This window comes from Poecilia formosa, unplaced genomic scaffold (assembly GCF_000485575.1).
Source record: "Poecilia formosa unplaced genomic scaffold, Poecilia_formosa-5.1.2 Scaffold388, whole genome shotgun sequence".
NCBI lineage: Eukaryota > Metazoa > Chordata > Actinopteri > Cyprinodontiformes > Poeciliidae > Poecilia > Poecilia formosa.
The window spans coordinates 402,103-419,150 of record NW_006800327.1 but is presented as its reverse complement, the minus strand read 5'-3'; the positions used below and the strand labels follow the sequence as shown (position 1 = coordinate 419,150).

General features: G+C 41.4%; 1 protein-coding gene across 2 annotated transcripts in view; it reads right to left on the bottom strand.

Moving 5' to 3' along the window:
* Positions 1 to 13,545: 13,545 nt before the first annotated feature.
* lcor (ligand dependent nuclear receptor corepressor) overlaps positions 13,546 to 17,048 on the bottom strand; it is a 111,805-nt gene continuing 108,302 nt past the window's right edge. For both annotated transcript variants that reach the window (XM_016662738.1, XM_016662739.1), the window contains exon 7: positions 13,546 to 16,687. In XM_016662738.1, coding sequence (XP_016518224.1) covers positions 15,553 to 16,687 — 1,135 coding nt within the window. In that variant the 3' untranslated portion in view covers positions 13,546 to 15,552. The remainder of the gene's footprint in view (positions 16,688 to 17,048) is intronic.

Here is a 17,048-nt window from a genome sequence, read left to right as displayed (position 1 = left end):
CCGGCCCTGGAGGCCTGGAGTTGACCGGCCCTCCAGGCCTGGAGTTGACCGGCCCTGGAGGCCTGGAGTTGACCGGCCCTCCAGGCCTGGAGTTGACCGGTGTTCTGTCAGATCAGCATACGTTGTCAGATAGTCATACGCTTAGCTCATACATGTATATGCTGTCGTTACCATATGATTTTATTTAATCATCAACATAGAATCATGACGTAGATCATCATACACTTTGTTATTAACAGCTGTATGGCATCCTACTTAGCGGTTAAGTAGGTAAATGAGTTTTACACAGGCGTGTGTTGTAGTTGACTGCAGCTGCAGCCAGACCTGCTTTAACTACACTTTGAAACCACGACAACGCATGTATATTTATCTAGTTATCATATTATGTGATATTATAGACAATTTAATGACTTATTTTCGTCATAACTTGTTGCGTATGCTGAACTGACGACTGTGCTGACGGTCTGACTTCTTAATGCGCATGCGCGGGCATGCGTACTGACTGCATGTATGATATTCTGACAGCGTATGGCTGTCTGACAGAACAGCGCCTTAAATTATTTAGTGACGTAGTTGGAAAGAGTCATCTATAATCATACCTTTTTATAAGCAACGTTAATCTTCTTTTCTTATAGAAAGTGTTCGCTCGCTGTAAATCCGGAATTATTTACTTAAAACAAGCTCATATATCTTGCTTAAGTTGCACGTTAGTTTTGTCTTATTTCAAGTGTATTAAAAGTATTTGCACTAGAAACTAGACCAAAAATACTTGGCAGTACTGTTTTTAAAGTGTACAGGTTACTGAGATACAAGAGGGACAGCTCTATTTTACACTTAAAAAAAGGTTCATGTTAGTTTAATTCAGAACAAAAATATTTGCAAACAGATTTTAGTTTCACAACAAAATTTATTAGAAGAATAGTGGTTTTGAAAAGAAAGTTCTAGCATCCAGTGAATACTACCTTACACAACAATACAGCTGAAATGTGTGGCAAAAATGGCAATTTTCTTTTTTTTTTCCTTTTCTTTTTTTTCACCAAACTGAATATAACATAACCAGTAAAGTATTTTACACATGCACAAAGACAGAGTTAATCAATGTTGCCTGATGTCCAATGCAAAACCGTTGTCAAATAAAAGGAAACAATCATTTTTCATCTTTTGGTCAAACCCCAAAAATCAGACATGAATTATTCATTAGCCCAAACAAAATTTTAAAAATGTAATTTGCATTAAAACAGAGAGGGAAAACAAAACAAACAAACAAAAATAAATGTGTGTCAATCAAACAAAACCTGATTTTTGTAATCCTTGTTAAGTGCTCATTTACATGGACAGTAATAGTAAAGTCTAGAAGAATAAAAGTCCAACTCACAAGGTACAAAATAAGAACAAAAACAATATTATACATAAATAAAACTACAACATGAGAAAAATATTTTTTTAAATTATACATTTTTTTTTGTCAAACTGTAAACAGTAGATATTGAAAAATGAGGTCCTTGGGATATTTGGAGAAACTGTGTATATGTGTGTAAATGAGTGTGTGTGTGTGTGTGTGTGAGGTAAAGTCCAGGTGGGACCAAACTGTAAAAGGGGGCTTGAGCATCCTGAGCATCGGCACAGCGCCCGTTCGGGCCGGCTGGACTGAAGGAATGAGGTATATATCGCCAAACTCGGAAAGAAAATCTCAGCGAAGAAAGAGTGAGATAAAAAGCCCAGCGAGCCCCGATGTGGGGCGTCCAGAGACCGCTCAGCGACTGAGGCGAGGTTCTGACACGGCAGAACGCTCAGCGGGACGATAACCGAGACCGAACACACCATGAGGTTTGTCGTTGTAGCCAAATGAGTCCAAAGCCCTGGACCGCACTTCCTGCGACTGACCGCCAGCGTTTCATGGTTCCAGAGCATTCAGAGCTTTCCGTCTAATCTCAAAACTAACAATGTTAAAAATAATCTTGATAACTCTGATCGCACAATTTACAATTTTAAAGACACGTTTTTAAAGAAGCATCACCGTTGACTCGTTTAAGGAGGTTTAAGGTTAAATTCATGACACAATTCTGACACTCAGAGCTGCTTGTTTACTTCATTTGGTGGGAAAATAGATGTGAAAGTTTTTGCAGGAGGTTCCCCGAAACCGCGGCACGAGCCGAGCGTTGTGCAGCGACACAAAGCGAAACGAGAAGCAGAGGCGTCGGCCACTCAGCAGACACGAGTGGCTCTCCAAATATCAAACAAAAAAAAACAAAACAGAAGAAAGCCGCCGAAAAAGCAAGACAGATCATTTCATCTGGTTTTTTAGTCATTAATCTGTGTGGAGTTAAAGGGGCAGCATCATGAGTTTTCCAGGCACATAGTTCCATTTTATAGCACAATCAAGTAACTATGTTACCTTCAACTGTTATGAAAATGCTAAATATGTCAAATATTACTTCAAGAAAATGTTACTTCCTGGTTTAACGCCTTGAAATTGGGCCTGTGTCTCTTTAAAACCTCCTGCTCTTTCTGAAACTCCGCCTTCAGGAAGTCATCATAACATGGCTTCTATATTAAACATCAATTCTGCGTTTGGTAACACTTACTAAGGACTGACACAACACCTCTTACAAACATGAAGGAGTCTTCCTGAACCTTTGTGACTGCTGTAATGAAGTGTGATTCGGTAAATAATGACACTTTTAATGCAGAGTTGCATTAAAAGTCCATTAAAAATGTCCTTACTTACCGAATCACACTTCATGACAACAGCCATTCATTAAGGCTTCCTGTTCATGACCGGTGTTATGTCAGTCAAATGGCTCCTATAATGACCTCCACCAGGTGTTTGCTAATTGCTGCTGGCTAGTCTGGAGGAGCTAAACGGGGGAGTTGCGGAGAGAGCTACTTGGAAGCTGCATCTCGAAGGTGGGGGGGGGGGGGAGATAGGTCCATCCAGGCACTTTTCACAGCTGAATGGTTGCCATGGAGATTAACGGGTTTCTGAAACATGCATGAAAGAATCAAGGCAACAGTCCAGGTTTGTTTTTGATGAGGGAATAACTTTATAACATGTGTAAAGATATAAAAATGTTATTTTTGCATAATGCTGCCCCTTTAAACGTTTAAAACACGGGACTTCCACCACACAACTCCAGACGACCGATTCTTAAACGAGAACTCGTGAAGATCCGCCGGTTCTGAAATGTGACATTCATAGCAGCTCCTGACAGGATCTGGGTTTAAGAAGGATGATTGAAACCAGACTCTGGTCGACTCTGGCTGCACTTCGTTTAAACGGTACCGGTCGTTTAGAGGCCTCTGTGTCGATTACCAACCTGAATGTGACCGAGAGCGGCGCTGTGGGGGATCCCTGAGGGCGTTTTGGGGGGAGTATTCGGGGTCTCCTTCTGCAGACAACAGGGGCATGTCGAGATATGCGGTTACTTAAACCTACATATATGGCAACATATGTTCGTGTTCCTAAAAGCTGCTCTGAGGTCAAAATATTGATGAGAAAACAAATCAGAAGTGGCAAATATTTTCCACGTGATTTCTTACAAAGCCACACACTTTCACTCATACACACGCAGTTATTATACACAAGGAAAAAGATGACCGCAAAAGAGCCGAAAACCACGAGGAAAGCTGCTGCAGTGACAAACGAAACACCTCAGGTGCTAATCCTCCTGTTTTTTTACTTTCTCAGGGAATATATCTTAAAACATTAGAATCTGTCCCGCTGACAACATCCAATAAAAAAAGCACTTCTGCAATAATGAGCCTTCTCAAACAAAAGGCCTGATACGGCGAGGGGGGGTATGTACACCAGCATGCAAAATAACCGAGGGGCAACGTCTCCGCTTCCTTCATCAGGACTTTTCAACACAGGCGCCTCCGTGCCTTCATACACACGTCCGCCTCACCTGTAGAAAAAGGCAGGTAAGGTGGATGATGGGTAAACCGGTTCTATATACAACCTGTTTAAAGGAACCCCCCCGTACATACACACACGTGACGGCGTGTCGACTGGATAAATACAGAGTCTGCTTTACAAAATAAACCCACCCACCCATCCCCACTCCTGCTTCACAGAATCAGACTGGACTACAACTACACGAGAGTCTACCTTTACTACATCTTCTGTAAAAAAAACAAACAGAAAGAAACAACAATGAAAAACTCAAATGGCTGTGGCCATTTTCCCTATGCTACATCATGGGGTAATCACCAAGCACAAACTGAGTAAGAAAACACCAAAAGCGACAGAGCGGGAGATTTTTAACCCAACATTCTGCACTGGACTTCTGTATTGTTTCCCTGAATCGTCGATGGAAAAGGCCCGTCCTTTTCCTTCTCAAGATAAAAGTATCTGACATAAGAGATTTTATATATACATATGCATTTGTGTTTGTGTCTATGAGGGGCTTGTATAGGTATATCTATGTGCACATATAGAGTATTTTTATTCTTAAATATGTATAGGTAAATTAGAGGTTTGTAGTGTTTATGTATTTTTTTTTACATTCAGTTTTTAATAAAGATGAAGGATAGATGAAGAAAGGAGGAAGGTGGGAGATGTGCGACTTCAAGTGTTCTCCATGTCGGCCTTCATGCTTTCTGCAAACCCACTCTGCATGAGCGACGGTGGCAACGCTTCAGAGCAGCCAGGCTGCAGAAGGCTGCACACCGAGAGTATTTCTGGGTCAGAGCGCACAGGTTGGGATGTGAAACCAAAGTGGAGAAAGAAGCGGCCGCTTTCCTTCTGGTATGGCTTTTTTTTTCTTCTTTTTTTTGGTATGGTGAAAAAGAAAATCGGATGTGGTTGGGAGGATGGCCAGGATCGGACGATATATATATATATATATATATATATATATATATATATATATATAAGGGTCGTCAAGGTTACATGGATTTCTTTTCTGAGGTATTCTGTGTTGTAAGTTTTTTTTTCTTTACATTTTTGCACACCCAAAAGAGAGAAAAACAACAACAACAAAAAAAGCAAAAAACAGCAGGATGGAAAATATCATCAGAGTGAAAGTAAGAACAAACAAACAAACAAAGTGTTACTCTCCCGTCTGCGGACTCATTTGGAGCGACCGTCTACCGAGCGGCTCCGCTTGATTTCAATGTTTGGGAAGGCAACAGTCCAAGTCGTCAACGTTAAATCTCTTAAAAAAACAAAAATCAAAATAAAAACGACAAGGTGGGCCGTCAAGCAAGCTCTGCATGGGCCTCCCCTGGAAAGAGTTATTCAGATTTACAATCCTTGCTGTTCATAAAGCACTGAAAAAAGTATTTGGCTGAAAATAACGTACAGAACAAGAAAAATAAGAGTCTAAACTTTGTGAGCAGTTGTTCCTGCAGGAGCGATCGCCTGCGTGGCATTTAATCCTGCGTACTTGTCTGAGAGTATTCTTCTCACCTGCCAAACTTCCTGTCTGTACAGCGTACTTCCATTTCTGCCCAGTGAGCGCTGCTCCGTCTGACCTGCCTATCGATCCCACTCAGCAGCCAGCGCCGCTGCTCAGCTCCTCTATAAATACACCAAGCATCTGCATGTAGTGTAGACTTCACAAGTTAAAGGTAACAGAGACGGTGCATGGCCACAAATTAAGATTAAATCTATAAATAAAAACAGGTGGGCTGAACATTGGGGTCCAATAGAATAACCCCTCTACATACTGGCTGATTCTTTTTGCTTTTTAATCACGTAAATTAAACGTGAAGGAGGAGATAATTACCCTGAATCTTCATAACAAGAAGGCTGAGCAGCCGTTTCTTTTTGCAGAAAGACTCGACATTGAACAGGATAATGGTCTCCCCCAGTTCTCCCACTGCTGCAACAGCCGTGGGGTGCAACGTAACAACAATAAAAACCTGCAAGACCAAACCTCTGTGAAAGCACGAGAAGAAGAAAGGAAAGAAAGAGGAGAACAGAGGATTCAACATTCAGAGATCTAAACCGGTGAGAGCAAAGAATATTATAATTAAAATAAAAAGTAAAATTGTGAAAACATTTTCAGTAACTTGAAATAAATAAAAAGGGTAATTACTTTATTAATGGAACCACATTGTACATTTATAAAACTAGAAACCACCAAGAATAAGAAAATTCGATCATTTGTGTCCTGCAGTTTATCCACATCTAAATAACTTTATCAAAGCTAATAGATGTTAAATTATGTATAATATTTATTGAATAAATTATTTTCTGCTTTGCAATAAAAGCAGCCCAATGATGTTCATCAGGATGGTACCCAACAGTAACATTTTATTTGTGTATCAATAAAATCTGTTAAACTGTTTAAATATTAACAAATAGCTGCGTATCCATTCAATAAGTTCTTCTGAAGGTTTAATCATATTTAATAATTTCACATTTATCCGTCTCACCAGGATTTTTAAATATTTTTAGTGATTACATTTTTTTGCATTCAAAATCACATTTTGTGGAGCTAATTTAGAAATATTTGCAAGGAATTTTTGCAATATTTGTTCATACGTATGATGGTAAAAATTAGCTTTTGTTACTCTCTGGGGTCATAAACTGTTTTTACAGTCTTTTTGACATTCTTGACTTGTGGTCAGGGGCCAAAAAAGTCATTTGAAGGGCCACAAATGGCCCCTGGGCCACAGTTTGGACACCCCTGAGTTTGACAGTATGGAGATAAAACCTGCTTTGGCTTGGTTGATAAAATATTTGAGGTTGTACTGATGAGTCTGGATTTTGATAAATGTGTTCTAGAGATAAATATGAGAGCGAGACGAGGTAAACGGTTTGAAACAGAAAACGGAGCGAGTCTCCATGTTCTGATTATTATTTTCTTCCTCTGCATCACACCTGGTGGTGAGGAGTCACAGGTAAGTGTGATTATTAGAGAGAGCGGAGCCGGGTTTGAGCTCAGAGCCACAGGAGAGCAGCTGGTCCCCGTAGGAGGCTCTGAAGGTCCAGACGCTCCTCCACACGGGAACAATGCTGCAACATCGCCATGGCAACTCACAAGGACAACATGGAGTTCATTCACGAAGCCCTAGGAGGCATTTCCAATGTTTTTCCTTCAAAACCATTTCCTGGTTTGGTATTTTCTGCCCCCCAGGTCCGTAGCAGCAGCGTTTTATCAGTCTGTGTCCCGGTTCTGATGGACTCAGTGAGGTGGCAGCCTTTATGCATCTCTGAATCGCTCAGATCTCATCCTCATCCTCCTCCTCCTCCTCAGACCGGAGTCTGAATCCGCAGGTCTGTGCGGCGGCCATCTGTGAGACGCCATCAGAGGGCGAGACGTACGCCAGCGCCGCAGGTTTGCCGGGGCGACAGGAGCGACTGTGAAAGACGTCGCTCTGTGGAACCTTTCACACCGATAGGAGGATTACCGAGTTTAACGAAAGCAAATCTGGAAAGACGTCTGTATGGAGGAACAGCAGTGCCAGTGGAAAAGATCATGTTTTTCTCAGAATTCTGACTCAAAATTCTATCATCAGAATTTTGAGATTAATTTCTGATGTTCATCTCAAAATTCTAAATTTAAAGTAAAAATTCTGAGATCAAAATCAAAATCTAGAGATTCAAATCAGAATTCTGAGACTAAAATCAGACTTGCACACCAAATTTTTTTCTCAAGATTTGGACATTAATTTCTGACTTTAAATTCTGAGATAAAGTCAGAATTTTGAGATTAAAGTTTAATTTCTGACATTAATTTCTTAATTTTTTTTTCTCAGAATCAAAATTCTAAGAAGAAAAGATTTCTTTTTTTTATTGATCCTAATCCATTTGTCTTTGGGAGAAAAAGTGTCCCGATTTAGTTTCTTACTTCTGACAGATTAATTTCAGAATTCTAATTCTGTGTCAATCTTTATCAAAATCCAAATATTAGCCAAACATTTTTAGGCCAATGTCAATTATGTTGCTAGCAAAATAATCACAACTGTCTCTTTTTTGGTACTGGGTTTGTAAACCTGCATTTATCCACACTAATCACACATTTATTTGGTAGAGTTGAGCTTGAAGACTAAATTTGTCTTAATTCTGATTCTGAGAAAAGATAGTCAGACTTTTTTGGCCCTAATTCTCTTCCATACATTCGGCTTTTAAAGTTGCAGTTTGTAGAAATGAAGTCAGAGGTTCGCGACTGCAGAGCTTTGTAATCTTCTAAGTGGTTTAATTTTCCAAATCACATTGTTCATCTTCTGCTGCAAATTCAGGAATTTATTTCCAGCAGCTTTTCCATCTCAGACATAAGAAGGTGAAGGTGTGCCGTCACTGATTGCTCAAATCAGCATCACTTTAGAGGCGTGCCTGGCCTTTAAGATCTGCTCCCGGAGCCACGCAGTTACAGAGCGACTGCTTTTCACGTCTGCTCCTAAAGCTTTGACATTTACAGAACCTAGCATCGCTCCAGAGTACCGCAGACGCACAGCTGGACAGAACCGCCACAAACGGGAGGAAAAGACTTCTGCTCTGAACCCAGGTGACAAACTCTGGGCTGGTGTGTTTATTGTTATTCTACATGGCTAAGATAAAAATATCTGGTTGCTAAATTGGATCTCAATCAACCTCTTAATTATTCTGGAAAACATTTTTGAAGATGAAGCAATAAAGTTTAAAATTTTCTGTAAAACAAATTTTGAGCCTCCACGAATGACCAACATTTTATTCCAGAACGAAACAATTTCTTTCCTCCTGCAGCTACTTTCTCTCTGACATTCAAGAAACTGGGGCAAAACGTCACTTATTTCACTTATAATACAGGAAAAATGTCTTGATTTAAGGGGAAATACGACAGTAAACTAGAACTTTTCATCAATATTAAGGAATTATTGACTTAAAACAAGCTCCTGTAACTTGTTATCTGTAAGTTAGCTTTGTCTTATAGTGTACTAAGATATTTGCAATAGAAACTAGACAAAATACTTGGTAAGACTTTGTGTTTTTGCAGTGTAAAGAGCTACATTCTGTAGATTAAACTGCTGCCTGTTTCTGTTATGCTAGTAGTGCTAACTGTGCTAATCGTTAGCAAAACATGCTGAACCAAGTTTATAATGCCTTCATCTGACTGTAGATGAACTTCAGTTTTACTAAGTTAAAACAGGTGGTTTAACACCGTCTCTGCTCATAATAAGAATAATTAAAAGTGAGGAACGTTTTCCGTTTTACATGCCAGGTTTGGATATTTTGACAGGGTTAACATAAAAACTTACCAAGTATTTTTACTCTACTTTCTAGTGCAAATCTCTTAGTAAACTTGAAATAAGACAAAACTAACTTACAAGTAACTTTTCAACAAGACATAGGAGTTTAAGTAAATAATTCCTTAATATTAAGGAAAAAGTACTTAGCATGTTATTTCATAATATGGAAAAATTATCCCATTATAAATGAATTAATCTGCCATTAGAACTAGCAATTTTTCATTATTGATTTAAAACAAGTTTCCATATCTTGCTGGAAAGTCAGTTTTGTTTTATTTAAAGTGTTTAAGATATTTGCATTAGAAAGCAGAGTAAAAATATGGTAAGACTTTGTGTTTTTGCAGTGTAACGATCTGCATTATGTAGAACAGCTGCTGTTTCTGTTAAGTACAGCAGCTGTTGAAACTCTCATTCGTTTGTCTTCATCTTAATTTAGAAAAATTCCAGTTTTTCTAATTTACAGTAGCTGGTACGAAGTCACTTCTGCTCATAACCAAAACGATTAGGAATCGTTTGTGACAGGAAGGCGAGGAAAAAAAAAACTTTTCTTATGTCTGGATAGGCGGATTAAAGCTCGGCGAAAAGCGGAGGAGAGAAAGAAGTGTCATTAGGAAAGGAGAGAGCGGACAGGAAGTGAGGATTTCACAGAGGGAAAGCTTGCAGTGATGATGTTCAGTGGATAAAACACTCCCACCTGCTTCCAGAGACTCGGCAGCCTCAGCTTCATAATTATACATAAAACCCGCCCACACAAAATGTGGTTACCTGATGAGGAGGGAGAGTGTGTCGCTCTAGGTGCATCGTGTGTGTGTGTGTGTGTGTGTGTGTGTGTGTGTGTGCGTTCTGCTCTCCCACGGCTGTATGTGCTAAAGAGAACACAGCATTATATTCATAAAACCTGGCTTCTGGCATTTGAAGGAATTTATCTTTGTTTGTTTGTAGGAAAACAAAGCAAAAATCACATGCCACGAGGAGTAAGAAGAGTACGAACAATCACGTCGAGAAAAAACACTTATCTAAAATCCGCTCTGTGTGTGTTAGGCCCTAAAAATCTGGAAACAAGCCGTACTAAAAGTCCTGATTCTCTTTTAGTGTGTGTGTGTTTCTAATATACAATCAGCTGCTTTTAAGTGGCCAGACCTGAGGTATAAATGACGAGCAAAAACAGAGGAAGCCTCTCTGCAGAGAGGAGCATAGCAGTCATACACACGTCACGTAAAAGTGTTTTTCTTTCAGAGTAGGCCGCCTCGTTGTGCACCGTCCTGGGACAGAACGGGGGGCCTACCTAGTGAGGTTACAGTAGTTGCTGCTTAACATTGTTCTTTTCTTTTCTCGTGCTTTTAAAGTCTTTGATTCAGGGAAAAAAAAAAAAAAAAACACGAAAGGATGAGAGAAACCGAAAATAAAAAGTCAGGAAACACATTCTGACGTACATCAAATCTGTGTCAGGGTTGGAAAGGAAATCTGATAACGGAAGATTAACGTGTCCACCTGTCCCCCAAATGTCCCCTCTGGGTCTCTTCAGCTGTGAGACAATAAAAAGTGCAAAAAATATGTCCTGTCAGGTTTCAACCTGCACTACAGTTACATCTAACGACCAATAAAGAACACGCTTCTCTATTCTGTCGGAGCAGGGTGGGTCCCGCCTCCACTGTGAAACCAAATTAACAGCATATTAAAAATAAAACAAAAAGAGAGCAAGCTTTGTGTTGGGGCGGCACATATTGGTCAGTCAGATATTTGAAGCATCTCCCTCCCCCCTTCATGAGAGGAGGGCAGAAAACAGACAAAAGAAAAGAAGAGCACTGAAAAGAAGCAGTGGAGGACGGCGTATTTCCCAGAGTATCGTTTATCGCCGCAGCGCGCCGGCACCAGGAGGAGGAGGCTGAGGTACAGCGTTCAGCTCACAGACAGGCCACAGATTAAACAGGAGAGCCCAAAACGTTTCACCCTGCGGGAGGCAGCCGCCTGGGGACCGACCCGAAACAGGAAGGAAAAACAGAGGAGAGGTTCTCCTGGGTCTGTTTAGATGAGACTGGAAGGAACGATCAGAAACTTTACAGCAAAAACACTAAATATTACCACGCATCTCCCATCTGGCTTCCAGTACACAATAAGCAATAAATCAATTAAATCTGCATTATTTATTGTTTGTCTTTTTCCTTTCTACCAAAAACTGGACGACAAAATTCCATTATTGTTTTGGTCTCAACTAGCGCTCTTATTTTGAAGGATAATTTTGTTTACAGAGACATCACAATTAATTTTATTTGTAGTTTTGTTTGGATATTTAAAATGTTGCCCAGTTCTGGTGTTAAATCTTCATTAGAATTTAAAGTTTATTGATCTTTTATTATATATTTTTGCATTATTATGTCACTGTCTTCATATTACTTGAAAATCGTCTCAAAATAACAATATTATCATTTATCACAATAACTACTGGGACAATTTATCGTCCAGCAAAATTTGTTTTCCTGTGCAAATGGCTGGAAATAGGAGAAAACAGAAGCAGGATCTTGTTTTAAGTCAATAATTCTATAAAAAACATTAGCTGCACTGGCAGATTATTTCATTTATTTTTTAGGGAAAATGTTTTGTTACAGAATTAAAATTCCAGGAAAACAGTTTTTAAATGAATATTAAGGTATTACTGACTTAAAATAAGCTCCTATTTCTTGCTGAAACTTGTATTTGCACCAGAAAAAACAGCAAAAATTCTTGGTAAGATTACATTTTTTTGCAGTGCACCAATTAACAGCATCAACTTAACATAACCAATTTTAGTTCATTCTAATTTCTCTTTAAGAACTATAAAGAAGAATATAAATAATAGATTTATTAATCATAATTTTTCAGTAAGTTGCAAATGCAACTCTGACTGAAATATCAGTTAAAAAATATGTTTTTCCCAATAAAAGCCTGAGGCTGTGAGGTTTTCTGTCTCTGAGAAAATCTACAGCAGAAATCCTTTAAAGCTTTCCTGCTTCGTTTTAAACACCTTATTGACTTATTTAACTCTCCTCCCCTCAGTAACAACCTCCACACCGAAGAGTGTTGTTGTGACAGGGATTTTTTGATTTTTTTCCTGCGTTTTTAGTCAGTTATTAAAACAGATTAAATAGCATTTTATAAAGAAAAGTGTGTTGTTGGACAGTGGATGAGTTTAAAACCAGGAAATCAGTTTTTCCCTCGTTTTCTGACGCGGTGAGAAACCTCCCGAAGGTGAAGCGGCTTTGAAGGCACGGTTGGTTTCCTGCCACGTGTTTAATGTGTCGCCCGTCCGTTAAACAAAGTGTAGGTAGTTCAGGTTGTGCCGTTTGCTGACTGACTAATATGGCGGCCCAAAGCTGTGGGCAGCAGAACCTGAGACAGTTACAGTACCAAGGCTACGGTTGGAGTGCTTCCACTGCAGATGAAACCAAAAATCAAATAAAAACATCACAACAGTCTGTTAAAAAATGAGGTTTTCCCTACTTTGCATGAAAGTAAGAACGCAAGGTCTCTTTTGTTAAATGTCATGTGGCGAGTCTCATTCTAAAGAGGGTTTTTTGTTTTTTGGACAGGTGGATATGTTAACCGTATACACTCAAAAAAGTAAAAAATAAAATTCAGGAAATAAATATATACCTGAAATGGCATGCACCTCAGCAGAAACGACTAGTTTGTACAAAACTACAGAATAAAGCACAAAAATAACCGTAAACGCCTGAAAAGAGAACATTTTTGTGTAAATCGTTGACACTTTTTGCCCCTCTGAGGGGAATTCGCTGTAAGTGCTGGTTGAATTTGTCTGCATTTAATGCCAATTGTGATGATTCTTCACATCTTTTGTTACGCTTTACATGCATTACATGAAAGTGGCAAGCAGTTTATTCTTTATTTTTTAACCAAAGGAAGGAGTCCAACACTAATTTAGTTTTTTTTAAAACTAACCTTTGATCACATTTTAGACACTTTCAACGCTTCGCATTGCTAAGTGTTGGATGCATTTTATGCAGGACGACCCCACGGATCTTTGCTTCACTTTTTAATGACAAATCCCAATAACCACAACATTGGGGGGTCCCAGATTGTAGATCAGGCCAATTTCTGTCAGATTGTGACCAATTAACAACAATAACGTTTAACGCAAAACTCAGCTAAAAAAAAAAAAAAAAAAATAGAGAAAGCAACGGTGCATGCCATTTTAAAATCAAATAAATAACAACAAACATTTCCAAAAGGAGTGAATCATCTGAGGAGAGTCAGAGTCTCGGACTGGGTGAACAGCAGGCAGTGTCGAGAGCAAAGAGCAACATTTCAATCAGAGGAGGGGAAACAACGAGACGCGACACAAAAACAAACTTGTTCCAGGTCTTTTTCCTCCTCCTCCTCAACCGCAGCACAAAGAAAGACAAAGAGTCGTTTGGGTTCGGGCTGCAATGTTCGGAAAGTCGTCACACACTAAAGCTTTTCATCCCCCTCTGCTCCGTCTGCCGTGAAGAAGAGCTACACTACATGCATAACCTCAAACTTGTTTTACCCTCACTTGGATAAAAAGTGCTATTTTAGTTCAATACGTTCAAATCACAAACCCATCGTTGAGCGTTTCCTGACCTCCTTCTGTGTTTCAGTAGCAGGTCTGTTCTGTAATGGCACCGCCATCGTAATCGAAAGTATTAGCGAGAGGCTCGTCTTGTCCTCCTCTCTGTTACTATAGGTCCAACAAGAAATCACCGCATTGGTAACCCACGTCTTCCATCTCAGTTACCCTGAGTTAAAAATGAGCGGAGAAAACAAAAACACCCAGAATCATGGATTGGCTTTTACATAATCGGTCACAATAACTTAAAATATATTAAAATCTGCCTGTCCCCACCTAACAGCTAACCCCGCCCACTGCATATTACCCCAAAACGAGCCCACCCCTCCATAAATGCACATCGTTTCATACATAACTGCCTTTTAAACTGTCTTTGACGTTTGAGCGGGGGAGGAATTTGTCTTAAAACTTCTCAACTAAGCTGCTTTTGCTTAGTCTGATTAGAAAAGAAAAAGAAAAACACATCAGCAGTAAGATGTTATTGGCTAAGTTCAAATGATTCAGCCTGGGCCCGCTAAAAGCCTTCGCAGGAGTCGAGACGATGAACTGGATAGCAGCACAGTTTCACATTCTGATCCCAAAAGGCCGCCGCCGTCCAGAAGCCGTTACATGAGGGTGTCGAGCTCACTTTGGTCACCGATGTTTCTGTTCTTTTGGAGGGCAACCTGAAGGTGGCTCCGCCTTTTCCAGGATCAGCAGACTGAAGGAGGTCCATGAGGTAGCATCCCGCCCTAAAAACGGCTGATCCATAATCAGAGTACCCTTCAAGTTGTCCCTTGGCGTGAGAACGAAACCAAAACGGGGGAAAAAACAAGAAAGAAAAGACGAGGGTGAATTCAGAGCGTCCCGCTTCTGAATATGAATCAGCATTCGAAGGCGATGTGCACCTCTGACCCGTTGCAAGGTTGCGACTGGGCTTCAGAGACAGACCATAATAAGTGCATGATGCATGGGCAACAATGCCGAGGTAACGTGGTCTGTGAGCGCCAGACCCAAAGTGTAGTGCAAAAGAAAGCAAACCAAACGAAAATTAAAGAGAGAAGAAAAGGAGTTGATTACAGAAGTCAGTAGTGTCCACGAAACTCACAAACATGCATCCCTGAATGACTTTGTGTGTCTTCTCTTGCTCACAAGAGGACGGGTTAATCTTGCTTTCGTCTGCACAGAGATTATATTCTTAAGGAGGAAAGAAAAGAGTTTTGCAGTTAAAGCATCATGGCTACCTGGCAAGAGGAGGATGGGTTTGATTCCGAACCCGAGTGAGGAAACGATGGGATGATTCAACCCTACAGTCGGCTTCAAACGTAAGAAACAGTTCACTTACCAATTTCAGAAAATTCTCTGAGAGGGGAGTGGCAACGGGCCCAATTGGTCGGATTGTGTTTGTAAATTTTGAACATTCATTTGTTTTCCCCAGAGTAGATGGGATTCATCCAAAGCCCAAACTCCGTTTGTAAGCAGCAACAGATCCGTGTGTAGAGTTCAGGGAAAGGAGAGGTCGGGGTTTGTGGGGCCGGGGATTATCAGCATGCTTAAAGAATTTTCATTGTCTTTTACTTAACTATTGTTCTCCGTTGCATTTGTTAAGCTTTGGATATAAAAGCTAAACAAATGCTCGCTCGGCGGGTAAAAAGTGTCCGATTAGGTGTTTCTCTGCAGTTTTTAGGAATCCTCCTCATTCCGTCCCTCCGTTTGTGCTCACCCAGATACTGCAAAGCAAATTGGCACAAAGAAAGCCCCATCCGTGTTTGAAGTGACGAACGTCGTGTGAGGTTTAGCGTGTGGCTTGTTTAGTCGATTGGTTTGGAATCGTCGTCCGCCTTCTCCTTTGCGTTTTCCTTCAGCTCGGCAGCGGCTAGCGCCAGCCCGTCGTCTCGCGGGGTCGTGGCGGCTGCGTTCTCTGGCTCCGCCGGGAAATCCTGGCCTCCTGCCTCCATCTTCATCATCAGCTTCAGCTTCTTCTTTGGGGGGTTCTTCAGGGTTCCCATGCGCTCCTTCACCTTGTACTCCAGGGTGCTGTGCGGGATGCCGTACATGTTCTGCGCCTTGGACACGCTCATCTTCCCGCTCATCACCACGGCTATGGCTTCCTCCAGGATCTCGCTGTTGTACTGGCGGTACCGGCCCCTCTTCTTCCTCGGCTGCTTGGAGCTCGGGTCCACTTCCACGTCGGAGATGGAGTACGCCGGGCCGGAGGTGGAGCTGTCTATGTCGGCGTTCCAGTACTCCGCCGCCCCGTCCAGCAGGCTCCCCAGGCTCCCGCCGCGCCGGTTCTGTTTGGGCAAGATGGCTCTCAGCTTCCGGCTCAGACTGTTCTCGCCGTGACCTCCAGACCCGACGCCCATGGCGCCGTAGCCGTACAGCTCGGAGGCGTGGGAGTCCCAGGACAGATCCATGCCCCGTACCTGTGGGATCTTCAGGTCGACGGGCGGCGAGTGGCCCTGCTCTCGCTTCCCGTCGCTGTGGTGGTGCTGAGCCTTGGAGGCCTGATTGTGGCTGTGGTGGTGGAGGGAACTCTTGTACGAGAAGGCTCCATGGTGGTTGTGGTGATTTTCCAGGAATGTAGGCAGGTCTTTGAGGTCGCTTAGAGCCCCACCGGCCTGCTTTAGCTTCATCAGGCTTTCGAGGTGGGCCTTGCTTTCCCAGAGAGAAGAGGAGCCCTTTTGGCTGAGTAAGGAGTGGGACTGCCCGTGATTAAGCAAGCCGGCCGACTCTAGGTTGGCCAGAGAGAGAGCGGCGGGCTGGCTCAGCAGGCGGTGCTTCTGGCTGAGGAGCTCCTCCTTGATGCGCAGCGAGCGGGCCAGCGGCGGCTTGAAGGAGTTGGAGTTGGCGTAGCTCTCCCTCAGGCCGTCCTGCAGACTCTTCTGCAGGAGGCCGTCCTCTTCCTCCACTTCTGACAGGGTACGCTCCGCCTTCAGCAAATGTCTGCATGGAGAACAAGAACATTTCAGAACACGGCGAGACTTCTCAGACCTACGGTACAAATGTTTCAATGTTTGTTAGATGGTTCACCATGTTTTTATATGAAACAGATAATCTGTGAAGAGATCGGCCTCCTCCACCTTTTCCCTCAGCTGCTGCTGCTAGTTAATAAGCATCGTTTTCTTGATATGCAAATAAAAAACAACAGTAACATCAGACATTATTTTTGCTATTTTCACCACTATAATTTATCGCTAAATTAGAAAATATGATTAAATAGTTTCACACTTTTTGCTTTAAGAGTGGAAATGCTTTTCAGTAACAATATTTCTGTTTGTGCTGCTATAAATGCCGTTTCATGTAG